This window comes from Trachymyrmex cornetzi, unplaced genomic scaffold (genome assembly GCF_001594075.2).
Source record: "Trachymyrmex cornetzi isolate Tcor2-1 unplaced genomic scaffold, Tcor1.1 scaffold247, whole genome shotgun sequence".
In the NCBI taxonomy this organism is placed as follows: Eukaryota; Metazoa; Arthropoda; class Insecta; order Hymenoptera; family Formicidae; genus Trachymyrmex; species Trachymyrmex cornetzi.
In genome coordinates this window covers 34,627-51,791 of record NW_017297134.1, presented here as the reverse complement: position 1 = coordinate 51,791, position 17,165 = coordinate 34,627, and the positions used below count along the sequence as shown (strand labels likewise).

The following is a 17,165-nucleotide window of genomic DNA, read 5'->3' as shown; positions in this document are numbered from 1 at the left end:
CAAATTTTTCAGGTTTTATACTCGATAACGCAAATGGTAATTTAACAGCTAGAATTTACTGAATGACACACAGTTTCTCTGTATTAATGATCTTCGTGTAGTAGCTGATGGTATACGAACGGTAGTCTTCGAGAGGAAAAATACTACAGAAATGAAAACTGTACGCGGCATCCTCGATGAAGAGGAACGAGGTTGCATCGTATCGCGTCATGTGGAAGAGAGAGAGAGAGAGAAGGGGGGGGAGAAGGAAAGAGAAGGAGATAGAGAGAGAGAGAGAGAGAGAGAGAGAGCGAGCAACGTCAGCAATGAAGCAGAGAGGAACAGCGCAAGGAGAACGGTCGTCGAAGCCAAAGACGAAGACGACGAAGACGAAGACGACGGCGACGGCGACGGCGACGAGGACGAGGACGACGTCAACGAAATAAGGCAGGGTGAGTGGGCGGACGCGCGTCGCGCCGGAAAGCAGCATCGTTCGTCGAGCAGGGCGTTTCGTGGGCGGGATAACTCCGCCCGTTATTCGGCGCACGCTCCCGTTATTCACGTACTCTCCCGACTCCTTCGTCCTCCGCGCTCTCTCGGTGCTCTCAGCTCTCAGCCCGCGACGTCTCGCTCGTCGTGGACGGTACAGTCCCGTCTAGCCGTTCGCTCGGTCACGAACCCGAACAACGGCCCGAATATACGAGCCGTTCGGAGCCGTCTCCTCCGCGCCGCTCGCGTCCACCCTTCACCGCGCCGCGATTCCCGGGATTCGATCCGGGGGTGCGTCCGGGCGACCGTCGTCGATGTCGATGTCGATGTCGATGTCGAGGTCGAGGAAGACACCGTGACTACGTGAATGACCGCAGATTCGGACGGTACCAAGTGCCGGTTCGCGTGACAGTTTGTGTATCGCGAACAGCACGGGGGTGGTGAACGGTGGCGGTCGCGAGAGACCAATCGCGAGAGACGAATCGTCAGATATAAGTGAAGATAAGTGAGCGAAGAAACGCTGAAGAAATGTTGCCGTATCAGGTGGCCATGGATTACGGGGGCTTTCAACGACAAAGCCCGGTCGGGGTCGGTGTCGGTGTGGGTGTCGGCGGACCCCATCAGGGGGCCGCTGGGGCGATCAACATCAATCCCGCGTTCACGCACTCCTGGTTCGTACCGGCGGACCTCTGTGTCCCGTACAAACAGAGTCAGGGTCCTCTCCTCGAGCCAGGGCATGTTGTTTCTCTTATACTTATTTCTCTAATTACGTATTATGCTTAATAGTTGCTAAAAATATCGTAAAGCGCCGTTAATTTTGGCCGATCGATCACCGAATCCGCGATCCAATACGATTATTCTCACCTATTGGATTTGACCGCTTGATAAATCAATTATCGATCGACCGCTTCGATCGATTCAATATTCGTCAATAATTGCTATAAAAATCATCTTTATTTTTGTAAATCGTGAAACGATTCTTATTTATGCATATAGCATCATATTAATTTGAGATACTTTACGCAGCGAGCATTTATTAACTTTGCAATCATACCTGATAAGATATGAGCGATCTAGAAACATGCCGTCGCTTAATCCCGATGTGTCATGTATTATTTATGTCTACTTGACGTAACCACGTCCCGCGCGTTCGACAAATTACGCAGGTACATCCGACGAGGAGCGGTTGACACCGAGAATTTCCGCGGCCCTTCGGAAATCGGATGAAAGGGCCGCTCGTAGTACGGGGTACGGTCCCAAGAGAGCTCTGTCACAGTGAGTGGATAATGGGAATGGTGATGGGTGGCGGTAGGTATAAGGCGCAAGGGTGGTAAACCAATGGGGCAGACGAGTACGTCACGCCGCGGCCGTAAACCCGATGTGTGATCGGAGGAACGCTGATGCTGACGGGGCAACCGGGGGAGCCGTCAATGTTACCTTTCGCCCTCTTATCTTCCTTCCAATATATACCTCTATTTTGATTTTCCGACGTCGCCAGTAACGAACCGATCGCACTAGTGCGATTCTTAATCGCCGTTGACTATCCCTTGGGGGGGGGGGGGATAGGAAAAGAGTCCAGGGAAAATCTGCGTAATTTTTACTTCTCTACATTCAGGAGGACGATTCGTTATTGCGCACACGTATCCCACTCGGCTTTCATCACGATAGTTTAACCGACAAAATTCACGAAAAGACCCCGCACTAATTATAGCTCGGTGTTTCATTTTCTGATTAACTTGTGGTTAGACAACCTGATGATAATGGAGGAATTATATATTTTTAGCTATGGTTAATCACTAAATTGATAGTTTTATAGTGGATAATTTTTAAAAATATTATACTACCCCAAACCATCAGTTTAAAGATTAATCATAGCTAGAAAAAACACAATTGTTACAATATTATCAGGTTAAAAGAGATTACCTAAGAGATTACCCTAATTCTAAACCATAAAATCCGAATCTATAGTTGATTCTGACGAAATAAGTTAGTTTTCACATATAATATAGTTTATAATGTATCACTTATATATAATGTATTGAACAAAAAGATGTCATAGACACATAAAGTACAATAATAGGTACTTTTCAAGCTAAGAAGTACCAAAAATACTCTATAAGTACAAGTTGTATATCTTTGATATATCATAGCTCAAAAACTATCCATTATCGAGTCTTGCGTCTATGATATCTTTTGTTCATCACTTTAAGACTGGTAGTCGATTCTTATATTTGAGGCTGTCTTAAGCATAGTCTTAAGATGTCATGAGCCAATCAGAGAGCCGGATCATTAGGATCTTAAGACATTACTTAAGACGGTTTTAAAATAAGAACCGACTATGAATACCGGCTTATAAGTTACATTATATGTGAAAGCTAATTGATTTCACCACGACTCAATTTTATATATAATTAATGCAAAGTCTTTTAATAATTCCGTTCGACGAAAAACCTTGCAATCTTTGTAAAAATGCGTGATTGATTCACTTTTAACCTTACAATTTAGTACGATCGTCTAATATAAATCTAGCTAGAGATTATAATATGGCGAAACTAAGTGTCACGAAACAATTAACTTTGACTCCTTGAGATCAGTGACCGCGTCATTATATCTGACTTTGGCGACGGTGTCGCGCCACGAATACGTCCTACCACGGGCTCACGTTCCCGGAAGTTAAGACACCGGCGCATCCGGATGCGAGCCACGGACGTGAGGCCTTTCGAAACCCCTTGCTTTCTCTGATAGTCGAACGAACATCAGCTACTTAACTTTTCAGTGGGTGTTCAGGTCTCAACCAATCACCAGTCTTTTCGTAAAGTCGCATTATTTTCAGGTTTCAGCTGATTATTTTTATATGTACATTATCTTATCGCTTTATATTTTACAATTTTTTAAATAATTTTCTTAAATCGATTTATAACCCATATTAAGAATCTTTATTTTAAACCGCATATGTGAGAAACACAGTCAACACTAGAAATTTAAAAAATGCCTATTACGGTCGAAGCTTCATTGCTTTAAATAATTCAATCTTGAATTACTAATATACACTATATATGTACTTGCATATATATCATATTGTAGTCCAACTGCGCGCCGAATTGTTTTTCCGGATTATAAACGCAATTAGAAAACTACTCTAATAATCGCGAATTAAATTGACAAGCAATTTAATAATTTAGTGCTATCATCAAGCATCATATTATAAAGATGTTAATATGTTGAAATATTACCTCGGCCGGGACTTGAACCCGGATCTCTTGTATTCTGTACGAGCGTCCTAAGCCATTAAACCATGACAGTCCGGAAAAACAATTCGGCGCGCAGTTTGAAAAGACTACAATATGGTATAATATATATGCAAGTACATATATAGTGTATATTAGTAATTGAAGATTGAATTATTTGAAGCAATGAAGATCCAGCTTCGATCGTAATAGGCATTTTTTAAATTTCTAGCGATTTATAACGCTATATTTTCCAGAAATACTTGAATTAAAAAAAAACACGTTACAATTATTACTGAAACATTTTGTATATAAATTTTATTTTCCTTTTTCATCGCGACTTTTTAATTCTCTGAAACAATCTCAAAAATTATTATACTCTTTTCGTACCAGCGATCTCGATCGTAACGGTTAGCTTTATCTGGACGTTTAGGAAGCTTTATCCGCGACATAAAAACAAAAGGCACGACAAAGCGCTTCGCGCTGTAAACTACATTTGATACCAGAGGGAGGAGGGGGGGAGTTTTGGGTCGCGTCTAAAATGTAAAGGAAAGAAGAAACAGCTCTTACAAGTGCATTTACCGAAAGTTCTCAGGCTCGACCTCCGCTCCTCCGCATCGGGAAGCTCATCACGTAGACTTTAAGCCCTCCCTTATCTGCGCGTCATCAGGAGCCAACTTCCCTCCGACTCTCTATCTACCCGCTCTCTCGCCCTCTCTCGCCCTCTCTCGCTGTCGCGCGCACATCTCGACTTTCTTTCTCTCTTTCTCTCCTCCTATTTTCTCTCTCTCTTTTTTCCGTTTTTATTGCAGGTGTGTAGCGCATGCATGCATGCGTACGGCGGTCGTGATTTACGTCCACGGGATGATGCAGCGGGATGCTTTAGTGCTCCCGGCGTTATTCTTTCTCTGCTTCCTTTTTTCTTCTTTTATACACTTCCATTCAGATTCCGCTCTCTTCCATGGAAAACGTTTCCTCACTCGTTATCCATCATGTCACGATTAATGTTAGAATATAGAGCGAACCTAGTAGATTTGATTTATAATGATAAGTCACTTTCGTCGACGTCAATTTCATTGACGTGAGAATTCTAGAATAATTTCAGGAGAATTGTTTTTTTCCCAAAAAGCAACTTTCCCTTTTCGCATCGGATTCAACTGCAAGAAATGTCCCCAAGCTCATCCTATGCGTAATTGCGTAACGCCACGAATTTACACGCGTCGTGTTATCCCCTTCGCGCTCGCTTATAAAACCCGACATGATTCGAGCGTTGCATCATGAATGAAATCGCGGACCGTACTTTGGTCCACTAGAGGCGAGGGATGTACTATGAATTATTCATGACATCGAATAAGAACGTAAACGACAAAAGACAAACGCTCACTCTTTTTTTTTTATAGCGACATTGCGAAAGGGTTCACCAACTCGACGACATCTTATCGTTTCTCTGACGACTAACTGCGTCGAACGAATTTGAGATTTCGCGGATTAGCATCGTTCAAGAAACTGGCTATATAGAAATCTAAATCGTCGCAAACCGTAGCGATTTACGATTCTCCGCGCAAATCTAATCGCGACGCGGTACCGTAAAACTTCTATTCTTCGCTCCTCGTTATCGGAACGGTCGGCGGAAATGACATTTTTCGCCATAACACTACAAAAGCTCGGGCATCCGATAGCTACCCGGTTTCCCACCCCCGATTCCAGGGACCGCGAAAGAAAATTATGTCGAAACTGGAGCCGTAACATTAGGAGCATTGTATTGTTGCGCGAGGCTACGACTCTCCTGGGAATAGGTTGGAAGGTCCGTTCGTCCTTTTCCGTCTCTTCGTCGTTCCTCTTCGATGAGAACAGCGCGCGCGCCATGGACGCGAAAATACAGATGGAACCGGGACATACCCTCAGGTGGTGCTTCGGACCGGCAAATGAATCGTTTAATTGAATTAGTCGATGAGTCCGTGTTACGACGCGCATTATAATTTCTATGGTTGCCGATACCGCTCCCACTTCCGCGCATTATAATTTCTATGGTTGCCGAGAGGAATCATATCCAAGAGCTTAGAGACGACCATCATTAGGGGGGTTGCGAAAGGGTTGCGAAAGGGTTGCGAACATTTCTTATCATTCGGGCAAGGTGGTAATCTCGTACAACAAACGTATTCAATCTCTACAAATATTATATTTTCCAATTTTGCGTTTTATCGTAAAATCCTGACTGAGGAAAATCCAAGAAAATCACGCCAGCGATACAGACTGAAAGTAAACTTGTTAACTACAAAAGAAAATACGATAGATAAATATCGTAATAAAAAAAGACTAAACCTAATCAAAACTCTTGACAAGAATTTTCTTAATGTGAAAAAATTTTCTTTGTCGAAATGGTTGTTATTCCTTACAACATCAAGGATTGCTGCTGACGTTTGAAAAAATCAGACTATAATATGTACTACATTTCCTTCCTTTCGGTAATCGAGTCGATTATTACCGACTGACGCACACTGTCATTTTTCGTACCTGGTCAAAACGACACCCGGTGACGATTACATGATCCGAACCGTGCTTGAAACGGAGAAATAGGGAAACGGAAGATGCGGGAATTCGAGGGTGAGAGCTCGTCATAGCTCGCTGCTGAATTATTGATGGGCAGCACTTAGAGAGGCAAGAGGATGTCGAGTGGCTGAAGACGCCTCCACGGTGGTAGCCTTCTCGAGGATCGTCAAGGATATACCGGTTGCGCGAGGGACCGCTATGTCCGGTCCCACGGGATTCTCGAGTCTCGCGAGCCCTCGTCCTACCGCCCTCGCCGCCCAATTCCGACCAATTTGACCGAAAGTTGGACGTAATTTTATTTTCACACGTCTGCAGACGCGTTTCGCCGCGGCGGTGATCCGAACGAGGGCGGCTGCTCGGCGTGCTTAGGCTTTAGCTTTTCTCTGGCTAAGTTCCTCTTGGGGAATGGACTCGACACGGTCAAAGGAAACGAAGGAAGCTGCGTCCCTCGCTTCCATCGTATACTTTATCTTTGCCAATCGCCGGCAGAACCGTCTTTTAATCGTCTCAATTTGATCCGTGTTCACGTGACGGGGCGCGAAGTTTGTGCTATGAGTAAACGTGACACGTGGAAAAATACGTGAAACTCGTGTTACGTACGTTTATATTATTTTTATGTTGAAAGGAGTTTATTGTTGTATTCGTTTGAGCCGACAAGAATCGCGATATCGAGCACCAGAGGGTAAAGTTTAGCGCACGCTCCACTGCAAAATGTGTACTCTATCATTTTACGAACAGTCGCGGAAGGGAGGAATCTGTCATTATCCCTTTGGGACGAAAACGAAAGTCCGCCCGTTGTAGGAAGGATCGAATGTCACGGAATGCCTGTAAAATGCCAAAACAAGATTCTGGAACAGTGGTGGCTTATATACATCGGGGGAATGCTCTTTCTTTCTCTCCCCCTTTCTTCCGTTTTTACGACTTCCGATCCCTGCTTGGGTGGCAGCGAGAATGGTCATAATGGGTTACCATCTCTCGCGTTGGCGCATCTCTCGCGCGCGAGGGAGAGACAAAATTCAAGGTGGATGGGGAAAGCATCAACGTTTTACAGTCGTTAAGCGCAATAACGAACGAATAAAAATCCCATTGCGTTTCGTGTCATTTCGATTCGAACCACCGCACCGGCGCGGCGCTTCCGCCAAGCCAGTCCCCGGCTTCTGAACACCGGGAGTTAATGGGCGAAACTCTCAACTATCCAATGCGTTCCCAGGGACAAATCTTGCGAAAAGTTACATTAGAGTTGCTCCAATTTACATGTACTCTTTGACTGATTGCGGTATTCCTGAAGAAGAAGGGTAAGAAGCCCTTCTTACCGTTCCAAATGGAAAACAGCTGACGGCTAAAGCATTAAAAATTGTACGTATCCGAAAGAAGCCCATTGGGCGAGTATTCGTCGCGATTTAACAAAATTTTCGCGTACGCTCGCGACATCCTGAAAAGTAACGCTCGACGTGGTCCACCCGCGCCAGTTGTTCGATTCGCCGTCGTCGAAGGTTAACGACCAAGCGGTACCAAGAAACGGCACGTAGATTACGTCGCCATTTCCAATTGGCCGGCGTTTACAGTTTAAATGTAAAACCGAGCATCCGAGGGGCCGTCCGTTGGGCGTGGTTACGTTACGCCGATGTTCACTCACGGATACGTTCGCCGGCTTGTCAGTAAACATGGGCTTCATAGCGCTTGAATAATGTATGCCGCTTAAGCGGTGGCCGCACCGCGACACAACATCGCGCCACGCCTCTCCGCCTTTATGCCTATTTGCGCGACCGCATAATTTCAGCTTCTGCCGCGCGCATTTGCGCGAAATAACAATGCCCGCCTCTGTCGTACGTCGCGCCACTCGCAAATATCATTAGGAGACGCGGAGCGATAAACGATGGGCATCTTTATAGAAGGAACCGGAAGTATAAAGTAAATCCGCGGGCCGATCGCCAGTTTTTCTCTAAGACTATATGGCCAGTATTCGTAGTCAGTTTTTATATTTAAGACCGTCCCCAAGTATATAGTTTTAAGATGTCATAAACCAATCAGAGGGCTGTATTAGCATCTAAGATGTTAAGACGGTCTTGAAACAAGAATCGACTATGAATACCAACCTAAAACTTGGAAAAAATCCATAAGTTTTTACAATCATCTCGCCAGGACAACTATAGTCTTTTAATTAAATCGAGTCTGCTTCCAGGGGTTGTATTTCCGCACTCACAATTTTAGTTAACTAACCTTTAACTACGAATATATTATAGTAGATGTGGATTTTTATTCTAGATATAAAAAGGCGGTCGAAATAAAAGCAATCGTTCTTCACCTTCCGTATACGTATTGCGCGTTTCCTTGTATTTTTCAGCATTAATTATACGTAGAATAAAATGTCACTTGTTTTCCTACAATAATTGATCCAAATTACAAGGCAAGTAGCGGAAATTACAAAGACTTCACAGCCACAGTCGACATAGTTAGGGCGGTATTCATAGGCCGTTCTTATTTTAAGACCGTCTAATTAAGTAATGTCTTAAGACACTAATGCGGCCCTCTGATTAATTCGTAACACCTCAAGACAGAACTTAATACGGTCTTGGATATGAATACCGGCCAAAATGACGTAAGCTGCATAAGCATAACATAAAATCGCTGGTAATCATCCGTGATCACCAATGATCATCCGACAAAAAGAAGCCATATTGATTTGCATAAAATGTTCACTGGTCTAGCAGTTTATGTCATTTTGTGTGTGGTGGCCCCTAAAGCTAAACGTTGACAGACGGAATTATTTGATAATTTTTTTTTTCTTTGGGGACTATTCTCTGTACGTGCGAATTGCGACTCACGATAGAGTCTACTGCGATCCAAAGAGACGCGCTGTTTTCGCCGCTGTAACCGTGCGCGTGTTTGCATTACAGCATCTTGGAATTGCGCAAGGAGAAGAGCCGAGACGCGGCGAGGTCGCGGCGGGGTAAAGAAAACTTTGAGTTCTACGAGCTCGCGAAAATGCTACCACTACCGGCAGCCATCACCTCCCAGCTGGACAAGGCCTCCATAATAAGGCTAACGATCTCGTACCTCAAACTACGCGACTTCTCCGGTCACGGCGATCCGCCGTGGTCCCGCGATGGTCCACCGCCCAGCAAATCTGTCAAAGGTAAGACAATACGTTTCATATATTGGCGACTCGCAAGAAGAAAAAAGGTTCGCTGGCACAGCGGATTTCGCGCTTCTTACAACGATTGTCATTGGCTCTGTTGTACGGACAGCGGAAAGATTTCTTAACAATACTAATTTTATTTATTGAAAATTATTTAGATTTGCAAATTATTTGGATTATAATGTTTCGTCGTAAGAGTAAAATGTATTTGTTATTTAGAATGTGCTATACTTTGTGGTATTTAATAGTAACTAATTAACAATAAGTAAGAGTTATAACGGTCGAAGCTGGATCTTATATGCTTTAGATAATCTGTATAAAAATTTTTATAACAATATAAAGATAAACGGGCAAATAAGAGTCGAATTTTTAAAAAGAATGTAAACATATAAACATTATTAATAATAGTTAAAATACATACATAATGGAATCTAGAAATATCATTTACATGTTTCGGCTCTTATATTGAGCTATCTTCAGATAATATCCTCCTCTCACTTTACATTAGTTACCATCGTCAAAAATTATTTGATTCAAGAAAATAATTTTCTCAAATAGCCCCTAGCGGGCATTTAATGAATTTGTGAAACAATTTTCTCGTTACTAGTAAATATTTTTGGTAACCAAGACATTGCTTTTTGAAATAAAAATTATATTTTATAAAAAGTACTTAATGTACGATTTCTAATACTCATGTCATAAATTCAAGAAAAATGTTCTCTTATTAACAACAATCAGATTCAAGTAATGGCATTTATTAGATTTAATGAAACAATTTTCCACTGACCAGTAATTGCGTTTTTATTAAAATAAAATATTTTCTTCATTGATAACTTATTTGCTTCAGGACAATATTTTATTGGAACAAAAAACAAATTTATTGTGGCAAGTAATTAATTCTTTCAATCAATAAATTACAGTTCGAGAAAATGTGTTTACTTGGAACAAGTAAATTTTTTTTTCTGTGCAGTTATTATCTCGTGGGATGAACAATTCGTCCAAAACATTATTTAAGAAAGTATAAATTATAATGACAAAAACGTCAGTCAGATGGTGACGATAAATATGCTACACAGTCCGTACAAGAAGCCAATTAATTTTATGTAAAGAACGAATCCTCCAGGGATATTATTTAGACATTGTGTTAACGATACGGCAGCCCGTCACCATCTGAGGAACGACTAATAGATTGACAATACAATTCAATAAGAACAAAGTCAAATTTTGTTTATAATAGAAGCGTACGCTTTATGAAGACCTTCGGTGTCGGTTTGTAGATTGAGACTGTTTTTTTTGTTTTTTAATATTCAACATCTCAGAAATTAAGCGTTTATTATAACACGGTTCTTCATCTAATATTTGGATGTTATTCCATTCAAGAACGGGTAGATGTATTCCAACGAATATGATTACGGTGTTCTGTAATTCTGGTTTTAAGTTGTCTGTCCGTTTGTCCGACATATGATGCATCACAATCGTTGCACATGATTTTGTATACAACATTGTTCTTTGTAAGATCTGGTCTTTAGAATCTTTTTGCACCTTGATAAATTTATTCAATTTATTCGAGCTATAATACGAGACTTTATGTCATCCCTATTAAACTTGTTGAATTTATCGGTTATCGATGGAACAAATGGTACAGTGAACCAAGATGTAGCAACTTTTGATTCCTCATTTTCATTATTACAATTATGGGCCGCTGCTCCTCCACGTTGTATGCGTCTGATTCTGTCATTGATTGCACCAAAAACGAATCTCAGGGGATAATCATTTTCAATGAGTATGTTAATTATTAATGTGAGATTTTTTTTCTTAAATTTAAGTTAAATGCTCCCTTTTGACCTTGATCGTGACATAAAGAAAGTATGTAAAGAAAAATTTATATACTAAATATGTAGTCATTTGTACTGCTCGCCGAATTGATTTTTCGTGATATTACTATAGTAGTTTAATTGCGTTTATAAATCTGAAAAATCAATTCGGCACGCAGTGACAATTCAAATGACTTTATAAACTATTCGTTTATTATTGTAGCAAATTAAATTTGCTTAGTGATCAATTTGTATTCCAGTGAGATGTAAAATTTCATCCGTTCTTATTGTTGTCAGATATAAATTCAGTACGTATAGTATCGAGCGAATATTTTGTTTTAATTTATCGTGATAGACGTAGTCTCTCGCTTCCGGACAGCCGATTCAACGAAGATATATCTGCCGATGATGTCTTTTGATGGATCAGCATTTAACCTAGAGAAGGGGGAGACATCCAGACTGTTAATAGGGATCGGGACCCGTATATTCCGTACGCCTAACTTCCTCTCTGGGGATAAGAATAAGAGAGGAAGTCAGCCGCGTTATAATTCCTTTACGCTCGCGTCGTCTGCAGTGGAGTAGACTAGCGTTGCGGCGGACACGTGCGGAATGTGTGTATCGTCGCAATATTTCATCATATGAAGAGCAGAATTCCAAAATGCATTTTGTCCAAAATTTCATTTTTTTAGTTAGAGGTGGTTTTGAAGTGCATTATGTTTTTTAACTAGAGACAAACAAAATGCATTTGTTTAACATTTTTAGCAATTGTTTAGCAATTTTATTTAATATTTCACATCCTACTGATTGATATAGTGTTATTTTCTGTAAAGTGCGTAATTTTTTTGTGTGCGGAATTTCTTTCTTTCTCGTTTTCTGAAAATTACAAATTTTAGACAAGACGCATTTTGAAAGTCTGCTTTTCATACGCATTTCATACTTTTCAATATATATACACTATAAAAATTTGACATTTAACAATTAATACTGAAATAGTATCCCGCTAGAAGGTACCAATTTTTTTTACTTTTCCTATTTTTGTTTTCAGTTAGTGAAGAATTATTTTGATATTATCTGTATCACATTAGAATTATTTGCATTGTATTCATATATTTTTAACATTTTCTGTATTATATATCAAATACAAAAAAAAATTGAAATAATGAACGAGGTCAAAATAGTATCATCGGCGGTTCTATAACAGTATTAAATATATAAATGTGTAAATCGGTAAATACAACACAAATTTGAAACAAAATAAGAAATGGAAATAAAAGTAAAAAATCATCTCAAATATATAATATTATATGTAATATTATATTAAAATCATCTGAAATATGTATTTTATATATTACACGTGTTTTGTATTAAGAATTTGAATATTTAACAGACGAATGTATAAAAATAGTCCGTTAAATGATCGAAATTTCATTGATACAAAATAAAAATTAGAAATATGAGTAAGAGAAGCATCGCAAGAGCGGTAATCGTGTTAAAGCTAGCAGATATTCGGCTTGTCTCCTATTACGAATGTCTTTTCGCTAGACATGTGTCTTCTATTATCAGATAAAACTGACATCATGTTGCGATCTAGTATCATAATTCGATTTATAAAAATGTGCTCCGGGTATTTTCGTGAAAAATACTTCGCCTTTATATACATCGCGATTACATAGCTTGATGAAGTACCTTTCTACATAATAATATAATGCGAATCACGAGAACCACTAGGACACGCTGGAGTATATCTGACAAAGATTGTGGACAGTAGCCTTCTTGAGGAAACACGTAAACTTCGCAATAGATCGAGCTTCCAGATACCCTTTATAATTCCGGTGACCATGCAGCCTGCGAAAGAGAAAGATTTCTAGATACATAGTAATAGAGAATTGTCGGTAATCATCGAGCGATAAGATCGCTGCGGGCCTCCTTCATTTTCGTGCTTCATTTAGCGAAAAGGGAGCAGCTACCAGCTTTTATTTTTTTCTCTCTCACGTTTTTTCATTCATGTTAGTTGAAGCGCACTGTTACTCTTGCTGGTCAAGGCTTTACATCCCTCGGTATATCGACTAATCAGCTGATTTTTTCAGAAAGAATAGACCGTTGTTGCATTGTCGCTAATGTACCCGCTATCTATCAATGAAAGGAAAATCCTCCACAAAGGAGAGAGATCATAAAGACGCCGTTGTTGAACTTGTCGGAAAGCTTCACTTACCCGCGAAGCCACCGCATATTTTCGAAGAGCGAGGGGTTGGTTGAGTTAATATTTACAGTGCGGGAGGGTCGCGAAAAGATAGAGAAAGAAAATGAGAGAGGGGTTTTGCCACGTACGCGGGTACGTATAAAGGCTTAGGTACCTCTACTACTATCCACATGAAAATCTAATCACGACAACCCCCTACGAGCGCACGCCTCGCGTTACGAGAACCGCCAATGTAACTAAACTAACGAAATTGAGTTAGGTGCCGCGCATCGCTGTGCCGCAACTCCTCGTCAAACTAAATCCAGTGCGCCCCTCTTCTGTTCGCGCCGCATGTCAGGGCCATCGTCAGAACGAATGAGAGCCTCTCGACTTAACCGAGTAAAATGATTTCGCGATTCCGAAACTCAATGCCGGCTCGTCGATTCACCGAGGATTCTTCGGAATAATCGGTCGACAGTTTTCGCACGTACGATAATTACATGATATTCGCTCGTGGAAATGTCGATATAGATATTTTTCTAGCTAAGGTACACACGCACGGTCAAGTTATATTTATCAAAATATTGTGATAAATGGTGGAGGTGTGGTACCGGACTCGATGCGTCGACGAGGGTTGACCGAGCTATTGTACCATATAATATCCGCGTTACGGAAGTAATTCATCTTCTGTAAATCATCTCAAAAATTAAACATTCTGTGTCAGATTGTTTTTAAATATTTTTGTTATAGTAAAAGCGTATCGACGTGTGTATCGTTTATTAACCAAAACTTGAAACCATCTGTAAATATCGGTATATAATGTCGATATCTTTAATCTATTACTCGCAATAAGTTATTTTCATTTCATAATCTTTAAAAAACCTTTTTTAAAGCTGTGACAATTTTGACGATTTTTATTATAAGTGAAATTAGTCCACTTTGGATTATTGATAGGATAACGTTTACTTAACTTATTTATGATAATAACTCGAAAAATCACGTTTTTTTGAATTGTGTTACTTTTGAAATAAGGGAGCGAAATACATCTCCAAAGATTGAGACAACGAGGCGCGCGAGGGACTCGTTCGTATTGGCGAAAGGGTCATTATAATTGGGAGAACAAAGGCGTTCGTCAAGAAACGAAATCCTGTTAGATTATCCCGAAGTCCAGTTCCGTACGGTAGGAAATATCGGCATTACCTTGTTGACCGAAAACCCGAAACTTAGGGTCAGTCTGGCGAGTCGGCCATTCCGCCTCATCCCGATGGACTTACGAGATTAAGCGGTTCGCGCGCGAGTTTGATCGAGTCTTCCAAGTCCTTTCATTACGGAGCTGCTGGGGGGAGCGTAGGATTATTATTACGGTAAGAAGTAGTCCGCGTCTTGTTTGTTAAACGAGGGGAGAAAAGAAAGCGCAAAAGGGGTCGGCACAGCCGATGGCTCAACACCGATGTGTGTACCGCCGATGTGAGTCACGTATCACTGATCAATCGAGGATACCTTCCTCGATAAGTATATGCCGATCTGTCGTAAGTGTTCGACATTGCGTTATCAATACTCGTTCCGAAATTCGGGAAATTTCAAATCTCTCATTTATTATGGACAGAACAAATAATAGATTGGTGCGAAAGATTCGTCGCTTTCCATTGTGCTCTCATGTTGAATAAAATTTAAAAAACTGGAATTCCTTAAGGAGGTTCTCGCGATGAAATATACAAGTCTATAATACACATGTAATACAAAAATTAATAATATCAATAATATCTAGAAAAAATTTCATTGACTTTTACCGTACTATTTTGAAGATATTTAATTCTAAATTTGTAGAATTTTACATTACAAGTTGAAGGTATAACCTTATTCTCTTAAGTAGTTATTCTCTTTTAAATTGAGACACTTGTGTATATAAGGCAGCAATTTAAAAATCGTTATAATTATATAAAGTAAACATTTAAGTTTATTCTCGTAAAGTTTCATTTAAACTGATCGTACGGTTTACAAGAAATTTATATTCTTCAATGAAAAAAGCTTGAATATATGCCAAATGGACGTGTACATTAAATAAGCATCTTACAAATTTTATTTCATCATTTTGAAAATATTTAATAACATAAAATAATTGTGTATAAGATATTGTTAGTAATCTTTTTATTCCGTTATTTTAATTATTTTACATATTATTATGAATAAACTGTCTATTGACTAGGAAGTAGCGCGAGAACCTCCTTAAAAGAGAAAAATTTCTTTTCAGTTAAAAAACGAATATACGAAGTCTGTTTTGTTTTAATTCTACTTTCGAAATTTTGAACTTTACTTGACAAACATGACAACGTTGACATTAATCTAATAAAACTGAGAATTGCAGTTAGTTAAAAATTTCAAAATTGTCGTGAGAAATTAATAATTTAAACAATGATAGAATTTATACATTATTAAAACAATTCAACCATAGGATCAAGAACCAACTCAAGGTGACGTTAGAGTAACAGTATAATTGTAAGCAATAACTTATACAAACTTCTTCATCCAGACGTTTCGACCCCTATCTGGTCCTTCTCAATGTTAAAAAATAAATTCAAATGTTACCGGTAACAACGCATGATGTTCAGTATATAATAAAGGCGCATACATATTCGCATGTTGGTACAAATAATTGCGGCATATAAACTGTCCAGAATCGTTCGTCTTTGTTGGAACTTGTAGCTCGTATATTCCAGATCATGCCTCAAATGCAATCTAGGTAGTCATCGGCTTCGTGACAATTGTACAATAAAGTGGCTATTAACATTAACATCAATGAAGTCGATATCCTCCTTCATATTCTGCAGATAAATTGATGACATAAAACACAATAAATAAAAATTGAGTGTTGAAAGTAATATCAGACTACAAAGATATCAACAGATCTTATCGCCGTTGAGCTCTGAAATGTAATGCTTTATACATTATTATTTTAGGTATACTATTTCAATGGTGTCGTTTATATTATCTTGGTATGTTATCTTATACAGGTGCTAATCGAGTCAGATCGTCGACATCTGCAGCGATAGACCATTTCGAAATTCATCAAGGTACCCACATATTACAGGTAAGTTTGTAGTTGTAAATCATAGCATTCGCCAAACTGCAGTATCTTTGACTTTAATACTTTTTTCAAATTGCTATATGTTGCGCTACAAGCAATCTTTATTCTCCAAACGAAATTGTACGAATCTATCGCGCAAATTTAAATATATTTAAAGTATAAACCATAATATTAAATAAAAATAATTCGCAAACAAATTATCAATATTTGGTCTATTAAGTCTATCTTTTTTTCAAAAGAGAGTATATAAATGTTTGAAAAGCGTTTTGCGTTTATCGTCTGGGAATATTTGATTCGGGGTTCCTCACAAGTATCTCGTACTTTTTGTCGTCAGTCCCTGGATGGCTTTGCGATGGCTGTCGCAGCTGATGGCAGATTCCTGTACATATCTGAGACCGTTTCGATATATCTCGGCCTTTCACAGGTAAGCGCGGTTTATCGTCATGGCGCCGATGAAGTCGGAAACGACTGGGTCGCGGATCAGGGGGTGCATAGGGGGAAAAGTGACAACGATAACGAGAAAGCGAAAGCAAGTAAAAAGCAACGTGGGCGCGCCAAACGCGAATGCAACGTGTACCGTCAACCGGAAGGCCAGAGATAGTAGAAAGATATAAAGACATGGCAGAGGGAGGAGGAGGAGGAGGAAGAGAAGAAGAGGGAAAAGTTGACGAAAGAGAAGGAGGTTGAAATGTTGAAGTTGTAG

At 39.8% G+C, this 17,165-nt stretch overlaps 1 protein-coding gene across 1 annotated transcript in view; it reads left to right on the top strand.

Moving 5' to 3' along the window:
• The first annotated feature begins 643 nt into the window (after positions 1–643).
• LOC108761291 (protein trachealess) overlaps positions 644–17,165 on the top strand; it is a 22,596-nt gene continuing 6,074 nt past the window's right edge. The window contains 4 exon segments of the mRNA XM_018507723.1: positions 644–1,238; positions 9,143–9,381; positions 16,389–16,465; positions 16,797–16,886. Of these exon segments, the coding sequence (XP_018363225.1) occupies positions 997–1,238; positions 9,143–9,381; positions 16,389–16,465; positions 16,797–16,886 (648 nt within the window). The 5' untranslated portion in view covers positions 644–996.